Genomic DNA, 13,927 nt, shown 5'->3' with positions numbered 1-13,927 from the left:
GGAAATACAGCTGTGGTTAGAAAGGAGCAAGTATTGCCTGGCGGTCAGCAAACAAACAAATCAAAGAAAACCAATGCCCACATAGACCTCTTCCAGATTTGAAGGAAATGAGGGGAAATCTCACACAGGTCTGTGGCAGGGTGTGGGTGAGAGACCCCCAAGTACCTTCACTCCCGGTTTCCCATTGCTTTCATAGTGGAAACACTAAGAACCCATTAGGAATGTAGTTCCCCCAAGATAAAAAAGGTGGGGTCCAGACTCTTCTTCTAATTCAGGTTTGACCACCAAGTTGCTGTGCAGCCTTAGGCAAGTCACCTCACCTCTCTGGTCTCAGTTGCTTTAGCTATAAAATATTGGCTTTAGATTCCATGACATCTAGGACCTCTTCCAGCTACAAAACCCTCCCCAAGTCTTGCCGATTTTGCTTGACGTACACTGAAATGTACACTTCCTAATGTATAAGGTAACACGATTTCAGAAGACACAGAGTTCTCAGGTGGGTGGTATTTACAAAGGCAACTTAGAGGGGAGATTTGATGCTGTGTTACAAATAATAATAACAATAATAGTAATAATGTACCTCATACATAAAGGATTTGCTATATGCCAAACATTGTTCTAAGCATGTTAATGTGTTAATTCATTTAATCTTCACAACAGTTCTGTAAAGCAGGTTCCATTATTACCTCCGTTTTACTGATAAGGAAATGGAAGCAGAGAGGCTAAGTAACTTGCCCAAGGTCACACAGCTTCTAAGTCCAAGAGCTGAGTCAGACCCCAGGGTCTCTGCCTTTAACGAGCATACCAGCCAATTAAAAAAAGACCAGGAAAAAAAAGAGCTACTGTTTAGAAAAACTGTGAAGTGTGCTCCTCCCCCTCCCCAACCTTGCCTAGATTATCTGGAAATTTCTGTACATATGTAGCAGTTTCTGCAGTTACTCAACCCATCATTGGACTTTCCCTGCCTAATCATAACCACTACCTCATTTGCCTTCAAAGACCAAAACTTAGCATTAGGTCAATCGCATCTATTTCAAAAGAAGCCAAAAAAAAAATTTTTTTTTGGTAAAAATCAAAGTAGAGAAATACACATGTGTGACCTGCCACTGTTACTTGCCAGCAGGGGTCCATTTTATTTGCGCTTATAATGACCCCCGAGGAATATTTTACAGCATGTCTAACTTTTAACCGCTCCATTAACCAGATTAGTCCGTGCAGGAATTTCTCCTTTACCGCTGAGAGCAGATCTTGTTATAGTGATTGGGTCCACTTACTAATTGCTGGCTTTCTGGACTTGCCAAATGCATTTAAAGAAGGTGGTGTGTGGGTGGGGACCAGTATTTCCATCTTAGTAGATTTGATTGTGCTTAATGGCCTTTCCAATAGGGCTGGCCCTGCTGCTTAAATACATATAGCAAAAATAGCCTTCCACAGAATGTTTCTGAGAGCTGGAAGAGACCCTCGGAGACCATCGGGGCCAATCCTACGCTGACCCACAGGAAGCTGAAGGCCGGAAGTGCAGTAGTAGGCCGGCCTGGAAGGAGCCCTCACCGGGAAATGCGGGTTAGAGGCCGAGCATGGGAGCCGGGAGGCCAGGCCCACACCCAGCTCTCCCACCAGCACTCCACCCCTGTGTCCTCACCAAGGACACTATGACTTGGCATTATCTATGTCCCACGTGCTCTGTAATTTACCTAATCTCTTTTTTAAATCAACCCACGTTTTAAACTCCATGTCTTTTTAAAAAGGTTTTTTTACATAGAAAATGAACACTTGCCACACATTTAAGGTAACCCTACAAATAAAATGCATGATAATAATAACAAAGCCAAGTGGCTAAAAGGGGAGATGCAGAAACATTGGGACGTTACCGACACATAAAAACCTAACAAAGACTTTTTTTTACTCATCAGAAAGATGGAAGAGAAGAGGGTCTTTCTCACCGTGAAGCTGAGTGTTATTAAACTGCCTAATGTTGAACACCTACCTCCATTTTCCCTAGCAGCCTGGGTTCACACGGCAGCCGCGGCGAAGGACAGAACACAGGAGGCGGATGGGTCAGGGCCAGAGGCTGGCTCTGCCACTTCCCCACATACAGCCTTGGGCAAGTAAAGGGACCGGAGAGGTTTCCTCAGCTGCAAAATCCCATGTGAGGGCCGTCCCGCAGGGCCTCTGTGGCAATGGCGGCAGTGTTGACAAGTGTTGGAGGCACTTACCTCCCCATTTTGATTGTAACAGATCCGACTTCTGTGGGAACCACACTACAAGGATCAAAAATTCCCTGTTTTGTTTTTCCTGCATGATTCTTAGTCGTGGTCAAGGAAAGGCAGGAAAATGCCTTGACTGCCACACCTGCCATTCTGGAATTACCTCTTCAAAGCACATTACCCTTCCTTTGACGTGGAAGGGTGGATGGAGGGCAGAGCCAACTTTCCGGAGCTTTCCTGCACCCACATGTGTGTTAGAACTTATTTCACGTTTAATACCTGGCAGCCCTCTCCTAACCATGGCGATCGGTGGCCCCACATCTCTACAGGAAGAATTTATTTCATTTTTTTTTAAGATTGTGTATTTATTTGAGAGACAGAGAATCACAAGGGGTGGGGAGGGGCAGAGGAAGAGGGAGAAGCACACTCCCCGCTGAGCAGGAAGCCTGATGCGGGGCTCGATCCCAGGACCCTGAGATCATGACCTGAGCTGAAGGCAGACACTTGACTGACTGAGCCACCCAGGCACCCCTACAGGAAGAATTTATGAAGAAGGGACTTTTTTATGGGAAAAATAGGGAAAGGGGCCAAGGCAGAAATGATTCGGGGAAAACTTTTACAACCATTTCAATAAGATGGAACAATAGAATCAACACACCTTGTCACAGCAACATTAAGAATATTTATGACCTCTCTGTAACAGCACTGGGTACCTGCCTTTGTTGGTGCTGTCCTCCAGTAAATTCTTTTTTGTAGGTATTGTATAGAGTACGAAGTGTTTCTTTTTTCCTTTCTCTGTGTTTTGGAAAAACCCAGTAGTCATCCTGAGTAGGGGAAAACCCAGCTCTCGCCGGTAGTGTCTCCTTTACTTTTACACAGAACACTTCCCTTCTGGAGCTCCTGGTCCCCAAACATGTGGGGTTTTCCCCACACCAAACAAGTCTGTGTCGTACGATCTAACTCAGTTCTGACTCTGTCTACCTGGACATAGTGGAAACCTGCAAAGTCACAATGCAAATGGCCATTCACTGGGGCCACTGAGGCAACAGACCTCCTCGCCCCCACAGGAGATGTTTCTCCAGCTCTGTACTTAACACTCGCACTCAACAGTTTGGTCCCGCCTCTTCAAGAAGCCCCGCAGCACGCAGCCAGCAGAGATGCAGTTACTTCCCTCTGATGCCCTTGCTTCTTACTTTCTCCCTTCCTCCTCAAGGTGTTTCTGGTGTGTTCCATTCTCCTCAGACCCCAGAGCATGTCTAGAAAGCCACATAAGACCCTGCCAGGTGGTTGCCTCCGTGGACAGCAACCAGGGCGCAGGAGGGGGAAGGAGACTCACCATTCATTGTTAACTCTGGTTCTCATCGGAACTTCTCACACATGCGTAAATTCCCTTAACTTAAAAATGGTGACATCGTCTCGCACTCCGCCTACTCTGTGCCGGGCGCTGTGCTAAGCCACTAACCTGCCCTATCCCGGTCAGTCCCACGAGCTAGACAGGATTCTTAATTATCCTCCCTTTGCAGAGGCAGAAAGAAGGTAAACCAATCGCCCAAGATCGGGTGGTTCAAGTCACCAGAGCTGGGGGTCAAATCCAGGTCGTCTGGCTCCAAAATGCATAGACTTCACCACCACATAGCTTCTTCACACAAAACATCTTGAAAGATGTGTCTCCGCTTACTTTCCACCCACTTCGTAGCTCAGGGTGGGCTGTCTTCTGTCCTGGTTAATCCATGAACTGGGTTCTTTCCAAGTCGCATATGACCTCCTTGTTATTAAATCCATTGAACCCATCCCAGTCTTCTTGTTTGACACCTGGACAGCATTTGACACTGTCGGTCCTTCTTACAGCGTGCTGTACCTTTAGATTCTGTGAAATATACCTTCCAAGTGATTTTTTCTGTCTCTGTCGCCATGGCAAACTCTCCCGGTCCCCATCTTTCTCCTTCTCCTCACAAGGATCTCTCCTGGGTCCACTTTCCCCTGCAGTTCATGGCTCCTGGACAACTGAATCCATTCCCATGATATCAAGTACTGTTACTTCCAAGCCTCATCTCTGTCCCGACTCTCCTAATGTGTCGGCTACTACCCATCAGGTTTTGGCTTGGACGTCCCAGAGAGGTCAAAAGTCCAGAACGACACATTACCCCTCATGTGCCAGCACCAAAACCTACCCCCTCCCTCATGTTATGACCCAGTGAAACAAACCAGACACTCAAGTGTTGGCTTTTTAATTTTTTAAAAAATGTTGATTCCAGTATTGTTAACATACAGTGTTATATTGGTTTCAGGTGTACAATATGGTGATTCAATACTTACATACAACACCCCCCCGCTCATCACAAGTGCCCTTCCTAATCCCCATCACCTATTTCAGCCATCCCCCCACCCACCTCCACTCTGGTCACCATCAGTGAGTTCTCTATAGTTAAGGAGCCTGTTTTTTGGTTTGCCCCCCCGCCACTTTTCCCCCTTTGCTTGTTTGTTTTGTTCCTTAAATTCCACGTACGAGTGAGGTCATATGGTATTTGTCTTTCTTTGACTTATTTAGCTTAGCATTATACTCTCTAGCTCCCTCCATGTCATTGCAAATCGCAAGATTTCACTCTTTTATGGCTGAATAATATTTCATTGCGTGTGTCTGTATATATATTTATATATACATATATTATATATCACCTCTTCTTTATCCCTTCATCCTCAATTGTTAGATACTTTTTTAAAATTTTAATGTTTTTTTATTATGTTAGTCACCATACAGTACATCCCTGGTTTTTGATGTAAGGCTCGATGATTCATTAGTTGCGTATAACACCCAGTGCACCATGCAATACGTGCCCTCCTTACTACCCATCACCAGCCTATCCCATTCCACCCCCTCCCCTCTGAGGCCCTCAGTTTGTTTCTCATAGTCCATAGTCTCTCATGCTTCATTCCCCCTTCTGATTACCCCCCCTTTCTTCTTCCCTTTCTTCCCCTACCGATCTTCCTACTTCTTATGTTCCATAGATGAGAGAAATCATGATAGTTGTCTTTCTCTGCTTGACTTATTTCACTTAGCGTTCTCTCCTCCAGTCCCGTCCATGTTGCTGCAAATGTTGGGTAATCGTTCTTTCTGATGGCTGAGTAATATTCCATTGTATATGTGGACCACAACTTCTTAATCCAGTCATCTGTTGAACGATTCTTTTCAATGTATTGTTGGGTTCTGTTTGCTAATATTTTATTGAGGAGTTTTGCACTTATATTCATCAGAGATACTGGCCTATAGTTCTCCTTTTTGTGTTGTCTTTATCTGGTTTTAGTATTGGTAATGCTGACCTCATAGGAAGAATTTGGAGAGTTAGTTTTTCTTTAGGTGGGTGCAGTAGAGGGGCTAGTAAACAGGCAGATGCATGCACGACCAGAAGACCGCTTCCATTCAACCACAGTGCTGACCACTGTTAGGCACAAATGAGGCCCCATGTTGCCAGGCTTTTGGCCTTTTAGAGGAAATGCAGAGACCAGCACTATCACATGGAATATTGGCTACTAATTCAAATATTTTGAAAGGACAGCAACAGCTAATCTCGACCTCCTGCAGACCAGATGCAACGCACAGGCTGCCAGGTTATACCTCTACCTGCCTACTCTCCTAGGTGGGCGTGCTCTATCCCACGGATGCGAGGATCATTTCTGGGCCAACTCCCACGTCTCTGGCCTGACCTTTCTCTTCAGTTCAATACCCACAAATCCAGCCTCTCCTACAGGCCCCTCGTGCTCAACACACCCAACCCTGCAGCCCCTTGTGACCATACCTCTCTGTTCTTCAAGAGAAGCTGGGAATCTGGATTTGCATGCGAAATTACCAATTTAAAAAATTCAAATAAAATGTTTTCTTCAGGGCACCTGGGTGGCTCGGTTGGCCAAATGTCTGCCTTTGGCTTAGGTCATGATCCCGGGATCCTGGGATCGAGTCCCGCATTGGGCTCCCTGCTCAGTGGGGAGTCTGCTTCTCCCTCTATTCTTGTGCATGATCTCCCCCCCCAATAAATAAAGAAAAATCTTAATTTTTTTTTCTTCAGACAAAAAAGTACCTTCTCTTGGGCCACCGAGCTGCCACCCTTGATTTAGTGCAAGCTGACTGTCCACCAGGTACTGTGCTTAGCTCTGCACAGATATGATCTAAACTGACCAAGGCCAGGAGTAGGTATTCATATCCCCCTGTTTCAGGTGAGGAGACAGTGTCAGAAGGCAAATTAAGTTGACGAAAGTTACACAGCTGGTCAGTGGAGCACATTTCAGTTTCGGTATTTTTGTTCAACTTAATTTTCCCTCTAAGTTTGTACAAAGTCTTACCTCTTCTGTACCATTCACTCTAATAATAACCACCTCCACTCCCAACCTCCACTTCTCTCTGTCCAGGAGTGATTCATAGTTGAAGTATACAACAACCCAAATTCCTGTGATTTCGAAAAGCTGTAGAAGTTAATTTGCACATACCAAAATTTCTAGTAAGAGAAACTTCTGGCTTTCTTATTGTCTCCTAGTTTGCTCCTACTCCCTTCCTCCCCGCAGGCATTTCCATCATGTTCCACTCAGCTCCAACCTTAGAGCATCTCTGGAAGATCACACAAGACACTAGGGAGCAAAAAGATACCACTTCTACTTGAATTGCTGTCCTGCCATTTTATACCAAGCCGTAGGGGCAGATCCTGCCAAGTGTTACTCTTCTGGAAGATTACTATCTCTAGAGTGGTCCAATCTCAAGAGACTGGGTCCCAAGGTCTCTGAGGGCATATGGGTAGGCAGGGATTGCTGGATGATATAGCCAGATACAGGACATCTGCATCTGCAATGGCACAGGAGATGTGCTTTTCTCTACTCCTTCCACTAAGTCCAGCTAAAAACCCTGGACATCATATATAAAACAAACTGAAGGAGACTCTGAAAGGCAGACCAGCTAGGGACCTCAGGCGCCAAGGAGTGACATAGTGGTGAAGCCTGGGTTTTTTGTTTTGCCTCAGATATTCGAGTCTTGGAGCTGGAGAAACCAGCAACCCAGAAATGCCATGGGCACAGACCAAACAATACCCAACCAAAGCCTGCTCTTTCCAGCCAAAGGACCAGGAGAGAGAAAGCTGAACAAAACAGAAAAGTTTTAGACTTGACCTTTCTACTCCAGTTAAACAACACAAAAGTAAAACATGGTGCACTCCCACACCCACCAAGGCTGAGTAGGCAACCCAGGCTTCTAGCTCCACCTGAGAGTAATGAGGCCACACCGCCACCTACCCATCCCCTGGCCTACAGCAGCGTCAGAGAGGACCAGCTAAGACAGAAGCTTTAAATAAGATCCAGAGTTTCACCACGTAATACAAGACCAGACCATCTGGGTTTCCGTAGAAAATCACACATCTCACCAAGAACCACAGAGACCTGAAATTGAATGAGAAAAGACAACGAATGGATGCCAACAGAAAGACCAGAGACTTAAGGAAGCCATGATGAAAATGCTTCAAGGAGCAATTACAGTCATGCCTGAAACTAACAGAAAATAGAAAGTCTCTGCTGAGGAAGAGAAGATCTAACGAAGAGCCGAAGGGGGAACTGGAGAGCTGAAAAACTCAATAGCTGAATTTAAAAAGCTCAGAGGATGGGTTCAGAGGCAGAATGGAGGGGAGAGAAGAAAGAAGCAGCGAACTGGAAGACAGGACACTAGAAATTACCCCATCTGGACAACAGAGAGAAAATAAACAGGAAAATAAATGAAGAGAGCTTCAGAGATCTATGGTTAGACAAGAGGCCTAACATCGTACCATCGAGTCCCACAGGGAGAGGAGGAGAAAGACAGTGGGGAGGACAAGGCTAAAGTAAAGAAAGAGCAACAATGCTGAGTGCTAACGAGGACCCCGAGAAACCGCATCTCTCACACATTCCGGATGGGCATGTGAAATGGCACGGCCACTCTGGAACGCATTTGGGCAGGCTCTTAAACAACATGCAATTTCCATTTGGCCCAGCAATTGCCCTCCTGGGAAATGAAGACTTGTGTTCACATAAAAACCTCTACGTGAGCTCCAAAAGCAGCTTTATTCGTGATAGCCCAAAGGGGTAGCGACCCAAAAGTCCCTCAACGAACTGTGTGGCTTGTCCACACCATAGAGTACTACACACAACCACCAGGAAATTCTGAATGAAAACAGTGAATCCTAAAAGGTCACATATTGTGTGACTCCAGTCATAGAACATTCTCGAAATGAGAAAATTTTAGAAACGGAGAACAAATAAGCGCCTGGCGGGGCTATGAAGGAAATGGGGGTAGGAGGGAAGTAGCCCTCGCTACGGAAGAGCAGCACAACGTTCTGGAATGTTCTGCATCTTGACTGTATCAATGTCGGTATCCTGGTTGTGATCCTGTCCTACAGTTTCCCAAGATGTTACCATTGGGGCAAACTGGGTAAAGGACACACAGAATTTCTCTGTATTATTTGTTACCAACTGCATGTGAATCCACCAGTATCTCAAAATAAAAAGTTTACTTAGGAAAAAAAAAAGCCAGATACCCAACAGCACAGTCTCAATCTCTTAACTCCCGGTGTCCCAACCTGCTGACAGCACACCACGCTCTCATTTATGCTGGTAACCCAGCAAGCAAATCTTCAAACTCTCTACCACCATTTCTACAGAGGCTCTGCTGACAACCAGCAAAACCTGTCCTCCAAACTTTCACGCTGTCTATTTAAAGTTTTGGAATGTTGGAGCTGGAAAAAACCAAAACAACAGCCGCACCCAACGTGGACTATCAACAATTGCCCCCCCTTGAAGAAATTACCATCCAAGTAAATACAATGTACTTAGCAGGGCAGCTTGAAGGCCTGCCCCCAGCTCCCTGCCCCAGGGCTGCTGCCTCTAGACCCGTCCTACACTGTGCCTCGGAGAAGTCATTTAGCTCCCCCTTCTCTGTCCCAGGCGTGGTGAACTGCTCGAGGCCAGAGAGCTGACCTCGCCACTGGGCGGCACTTAAAACCCGAAGCTCCTCAAAGGCTATTGTTTTACTTTTTTTTTTTTAATGTTTTTTTATTATATTATGTTAGTCACCATACAGTACATCCCCGGTTTCTGATGTAAAGTTCGATGATGCATTAGTTGCGTATAACACCCAGTGCACCATGCAATACGTGCCCTCCTTACTACCCATCACCAGCCTATCCCATTCCCCCACCCCCCTCCCCTCTGAAGCCCTCAGTTTGTTTCTCAGAGTCCATAGTCTCTCATGCTTCATTCCCCCTTCTGATTACCCCCCTTTCTTTATCCCTTTCTTCCCCTACCGATCATCCTAGTTCTCATGTTCCATAGATGAGAGAAACCATATGATAATTGTCTTTCTCTGCTTGATTTATTTAAGTTAGGTCACAGGCTCTAAGCAGCCTGGGCCACCTGCACTGACACAGTGTGACACTGAGATACCAGTTTCTGGAGGACAGCGGTTCTTTTCCACATTGCTCTGGTGTAAAGTTATCTGTGAAAGAAGGAAAGTCCCAAAGGCCAGCTGAGGTCTGTGTGAGCTGCGGACATTTGTCACACTCCTTGGGGACACAGGTATTTTACCCAGGCTGCAGGTGAGGAGATTAAGGCCCACAGGACAGATGGAGGAGCTAGAGCAGGTGGTCTGGACTCGAAGTCCAGGGCTGCTTCCTCCACCCCCAAGAGCTACATCGCTGGTCGGACCAGATAGTGTTCAGACCTTCCCCTGGCCTGTGTAGGTGCACCGGAGATTTCATTGGGGGGCCCGCCTCCTGGGATCTGGGGACAGTTGCTGGGGATTCAAGTGGAGGGATGAGGCCTACACCAGTCTGCCTCTACCCTACCTCCTGGGGGGCTGTGCACCCCCACCACAGCTTTTGATGTGTGTGTCTGACCACGTGTGTCTCTGTGGGGGTGTGAATGTGTCTGTGTGTGTGTGTGCCTTACGAGCGTCTGCCCGTATGTGCATGTCATGTTTGCATGCTTGGAGAGGTCTGCGGGTGTCTGTGCATGAGTGTGTCACTCTGCTCTTGTCTGTGTGCGTCTGTGTGCGTTTGTGTATCTGTCGATGTCACGTGTCTGTCTTTGTGTATTGCGTATGTATGTGTTTGCGTGTCTCTGCGCACTGTATGTTGTTTGCACGACCCTGTGTGCCCATGCCTGTGTATCTGTGGGGACGTCTATGGGCACGCCTGCATGTGTGGTGTGTGTCTTTGCGAACATGTAGCGTCTGCGTGTATCTGCATGTGTCCCTGTGTGTTGTCTGTGTCTGTACGTGTAGTATGTGGGTCCTGGGTGTGGGTCTGTGCACGCATGTGGTCCGTGTACGTTTGCAGTCTGTATGTGTGGTGTGCGTGTGTGTCCCTACGTGGGTCTGTGTGCGCTAGGTGTGTTGCGCGGGGCTGTGGCGAGTCCTCCCGCGCTGACACTCGGGTGAGCCCGGCTGGGTTCCAGGCCTCGTGACGGTCCCCGGGCGGCCACCCCGGGGCGCGGCCTCCCGCGAGGCCGGGCGGGGAGGAGCGCGTGGCCGGGTCCGCGGGCTGTGCCCCCCGCTCCTCCCCGCGGGCCAGGCACACGTGGGCCCCGGGCGCCGCCTCTCTGCACCGCCCGCCGGTCCCGCGCGTCCCCACCCACCTCGGGCCGCCCCCGCCGCCGAGCCGGCCCGGGGATAAAGTGGCAGCGCAGACGCCGCGCCCTGTCGCCGCGGAGCCGGCGGCGCGCAGCTCGGCCCGGCACCGGCCCGCCGCAGACGAGGACCCGCGGCGCTCGGGGAACGCGACAGCGGCGCTCGTGGCCCCGGTAACTGCCTCCCGGCCCCCGCCCCAGCCAGCAAGTGCCGTCCCCAGGGGTGGGGAGCAGCCTCAGGGGTCCCCCGCACGCTCGGCGTGGGCTCCCGCGCCCCCTGGTGCGCGCGCGTGTGTGCGCGCGTGTCTGTGTGGTGCGCGTGTCTGTGTGTGCGCGTGTGTGCGCGCGCCCTCCCCTGCTCCCTCGCACCAGCCCCCAAACCAACTTGTCCCCGTCAACTCCATCTTCCCTGTCCCCGCCGTCCCCGTGCACACGCCCGGCGAAGTCTCCTGGTTTTTCCCGTGGCTCTCCCGGTGACAGCTGCGGGGCTCCATTCCCTGCGCTGTTGGAGACAGGCAGCAAGCAAAGTTTGTTAGGAGCCTCGGGGGTGACTTTGCCTCGGGGACCCGCATTTGTGCGTGTGCGAGGTGCCTCGGTGTGCGCGGAGCTAGTTTCCCAGTTTCCCAGGGCAGGGGGTGCCGGGCTCGTGAGCCCCTCTTGTCCCTGAACCCCCCATGGGTTTGTGTAGTGAAAGTGATGACCTAAACTAGTAGTGGGGCATCGCAGGCGCATGTCCCCCGCCCCTGGGTAAGCAGGGGAGCTCCGGAGAGCTTGTCAGTGCGAGCTGGCAGCAGGCTCCGGGGCTAGGCACCCCTAAAGTCTGAAAGGCAGGCTCTGGGGGCAGGGCTCGGGGTGGGGGACAGGGGCTCGGGAGCCGCTTGAATGCTGCCCTGTGACCGCTGACATGAGGGAACAGCCCTTATCTGCCTGGCTCTGATCCCCTGTGCTGTCGTGGTTGTGGAATGCAAAAGCCAGGACACGATGGAAACAGGTTTGTCATGGAATCTTTGGAATTTCAGACAGGAGGAATTAATTGGAGTATCATCCACCTCATTATTGTGCCCCTTTGAAACTTCCTTGGGGATTTTAAGATAGATGGGTCTTCTTGCAGCTGGGTCTTTATACCCACAGAGCTGACTATAATTTCCACTTGATTACAGCTAAAATAGTCTTTAAGATGAAGTTTCCTGAAATGATTTAAAATAAACACAGATGGGAAGGGGGAAAAAGCTGTAATGAGGCACTTAAAAAATAAAGTGAGCATTTTCTTAAGAACAAATGGGATTTTTCAGTCTCGGAGAGATTGCAAGAAATATATGGGTTTTTAAAAATCTTTGAAATGGAGAGTTTTTTTTTTTAACTGCTTAAAAAATATTACTGACACCCCACAAGGCTTTTCTCCCCATCTCTGTGTGTTTTGCCATATTTCTGACTTTGGAATATGTCCTCTTTTCTTTCAAGGACTTGAAGATCCTTTCAGAATGCCGGAGGAAGGTTCTCCCAGGCGGACCCCGCAGAGCGTTCCGTACCAGGACCTCCCTCACCTGGTCAATGCCGACGGACAGTACCTGTTCTGCAGGTCCTGGAAACCGACGGGCACACCCAGGTAAGGCTGCCCCAGATGCACGCCGGAACATTCTCACCTGCCTCTCCTCCTTCTTCATGTGGCATCTCCTTTGGGGCCGCTTTCTGCATGACCTACTTCACGTCAGGCTCGGCGGTGCTGAAAAAGCTGAGACTTATACTTGATCTTTTTTTTTTTTTTAATTAAGAAGCAGGAGTTCTATTTTCATTATAACAACTAGGATACGGATTCTACCGTATGGCCGTGTTCAAAAATTCCACATGACTTTATTTTTTGTACCGGAGTGGATTTCCTGTGGTACAGGCATTCCTTTAAAAATCAAACCCAACAGCTCCAGAAAGCCAGCTAAGCAGATAGGAAAATCAAGACTGTATCTATAGAGTGATCTCCCTTCTCTTTTCCTGCTTGATTCCGAGCTTCGGAGGTGTCGTACGTGTACGACTGGGTATTTCCTTCTGATTTTTTTGCCAGCTCAATTACTTTGTACATTTTCCATCAAGGATTTGTCTTGCTATTAGAAACAGGCGTTGGGACTGTACACCATCAGACAGCTGGTCTCCTGCTGCTCCCCTCCTTTGTACAAAACAGGGAAAACCCTGCTTGTTTGTGTTATCCGGGGAAAGAAATTATTCGTGGTAACCAATTGGCCTGGTGACAGGTGAGCATCACCTGTCCCGTGGATATTTTACCTGCCTCGCAGGCCTGTGGTCTCCTAGGGGACACGGTCTGATGTGGATTCTGTCTCTGTGTTTCGGTAGTCACCTGACCCTAGCAGAGCCATAGAGCCTCTGCTATATTTTCAACAAGGTGTATGTAATCCAGGTGGTTGCTCATTAAAAACACAGAGATAGGGACTTTTAAAGACCTGGTTTAAACCATAGCTTCGGGGCAGCTCTAGACTGGCTATCGTAATGGGCTGGTAATGGTTCTTACCAGTTCTGGCAGTATCTTTCTTGAGGATTTCCTTGAGAAGAGAGTGTGTATGTCTGCATATGTGTCAGATGGAGAGAGTGGGGAAGGGAGGGAAGGAAGGAGGGAGGAAGGGGGAGAAGAGAGAGAGGGAGGGAGAGAGAGAAAGTGTTGTCAGGCATCATTAATTCTCCACTCTGACTTAACTGGCTGTAGAATTGCTCATTCTCAGTTTAATTTTCTAAGAACTTTGTGGTATATGGTGCATTATTTGATCAATTTACAAAAAGAGGACAAAGATTTGGAAGTACACATTTTTGATGTCCAGGTCCCGGACTTTGGGAGCTACCCTTGGTTGAGTGGGGAGGCCGTCTTAGTTCCAGGTCAATGAAATAAGGAGGGCCTTGGGTCTCCGGCGGGGGTCTCGCAAGGCAGTGGGCAAATGGGTTGGGAGTGGCCGAATTGGCTGCCCTTCCTTGGCTGTACGTGGGTTTCACAATCTCCACGCCGACGTGGCACTGTGGGGAATTCTGTCTGCTCCTTTGTTTTTGCTTCACTTAGCCGTGACAACCCCCCCCCCCCCCCCCCCCACCCCCCC

At 48.7% G+C, this 13,927-nt stretch overlaps 1 protein-coding gene across 3 annotated transcripts in view; it reads left to right on the top strand.

Annotated features, from left to right (window-relative positions):
• The first annotated feature begins 10,852 nt into the window (after window positions 1-10,852).
• MGLL (monoglyceride lipase) overlaps window positions 10,853-13,927 on the top strand; it is a 113,684-nt gene continuing 110,609 nt past the window's right edge. Inside the window, exons 1-2 of one of the 3 annotated variants that reach the window (XM_040628366.1) lie at window positions 10,853-11,009; window positions 12,297-12,441. In XM_040628366.1, coding sequence (XP_040484300.1) covers window positions 12,317-12,441 — 125 coding nt within the window. In that variant the 5' untranslated portion in view covers window positions 10,853-11,009; window positions 12,297-12,316. Of the gene's footprint in view, window positions 11,010-11,679; window positions 11,827-12,296; window positions 12,442-13,927 lie in introns of those variants that run through there. The other 2 variants (XM_008697812.2, XM_008697811.2) reach the window with 2 other exon arrangements.

The sequence above is a fragment of the Ursus maritimus genome, unplaced genomic scaffold, assembly GCF_017311325.1.
Source record: "Ursus maritimus isolate PB19 unplaced genomic scaffold, ASM1731132v1 scaffold_14, whole genome shotgun sequence".
Taxonomy (NCBI): domain Eukaryota; kingdom Metazoa; phylum Chordata; class Mammalia; order Carnivora; family Ursidae; genus Ursus; species Ursus maritimus.
The sequence above is the reverse complement of the archived record's forward strand: the minus strand, read 5'-3'. Positions and strand labels throughout refer to the sequence as shown.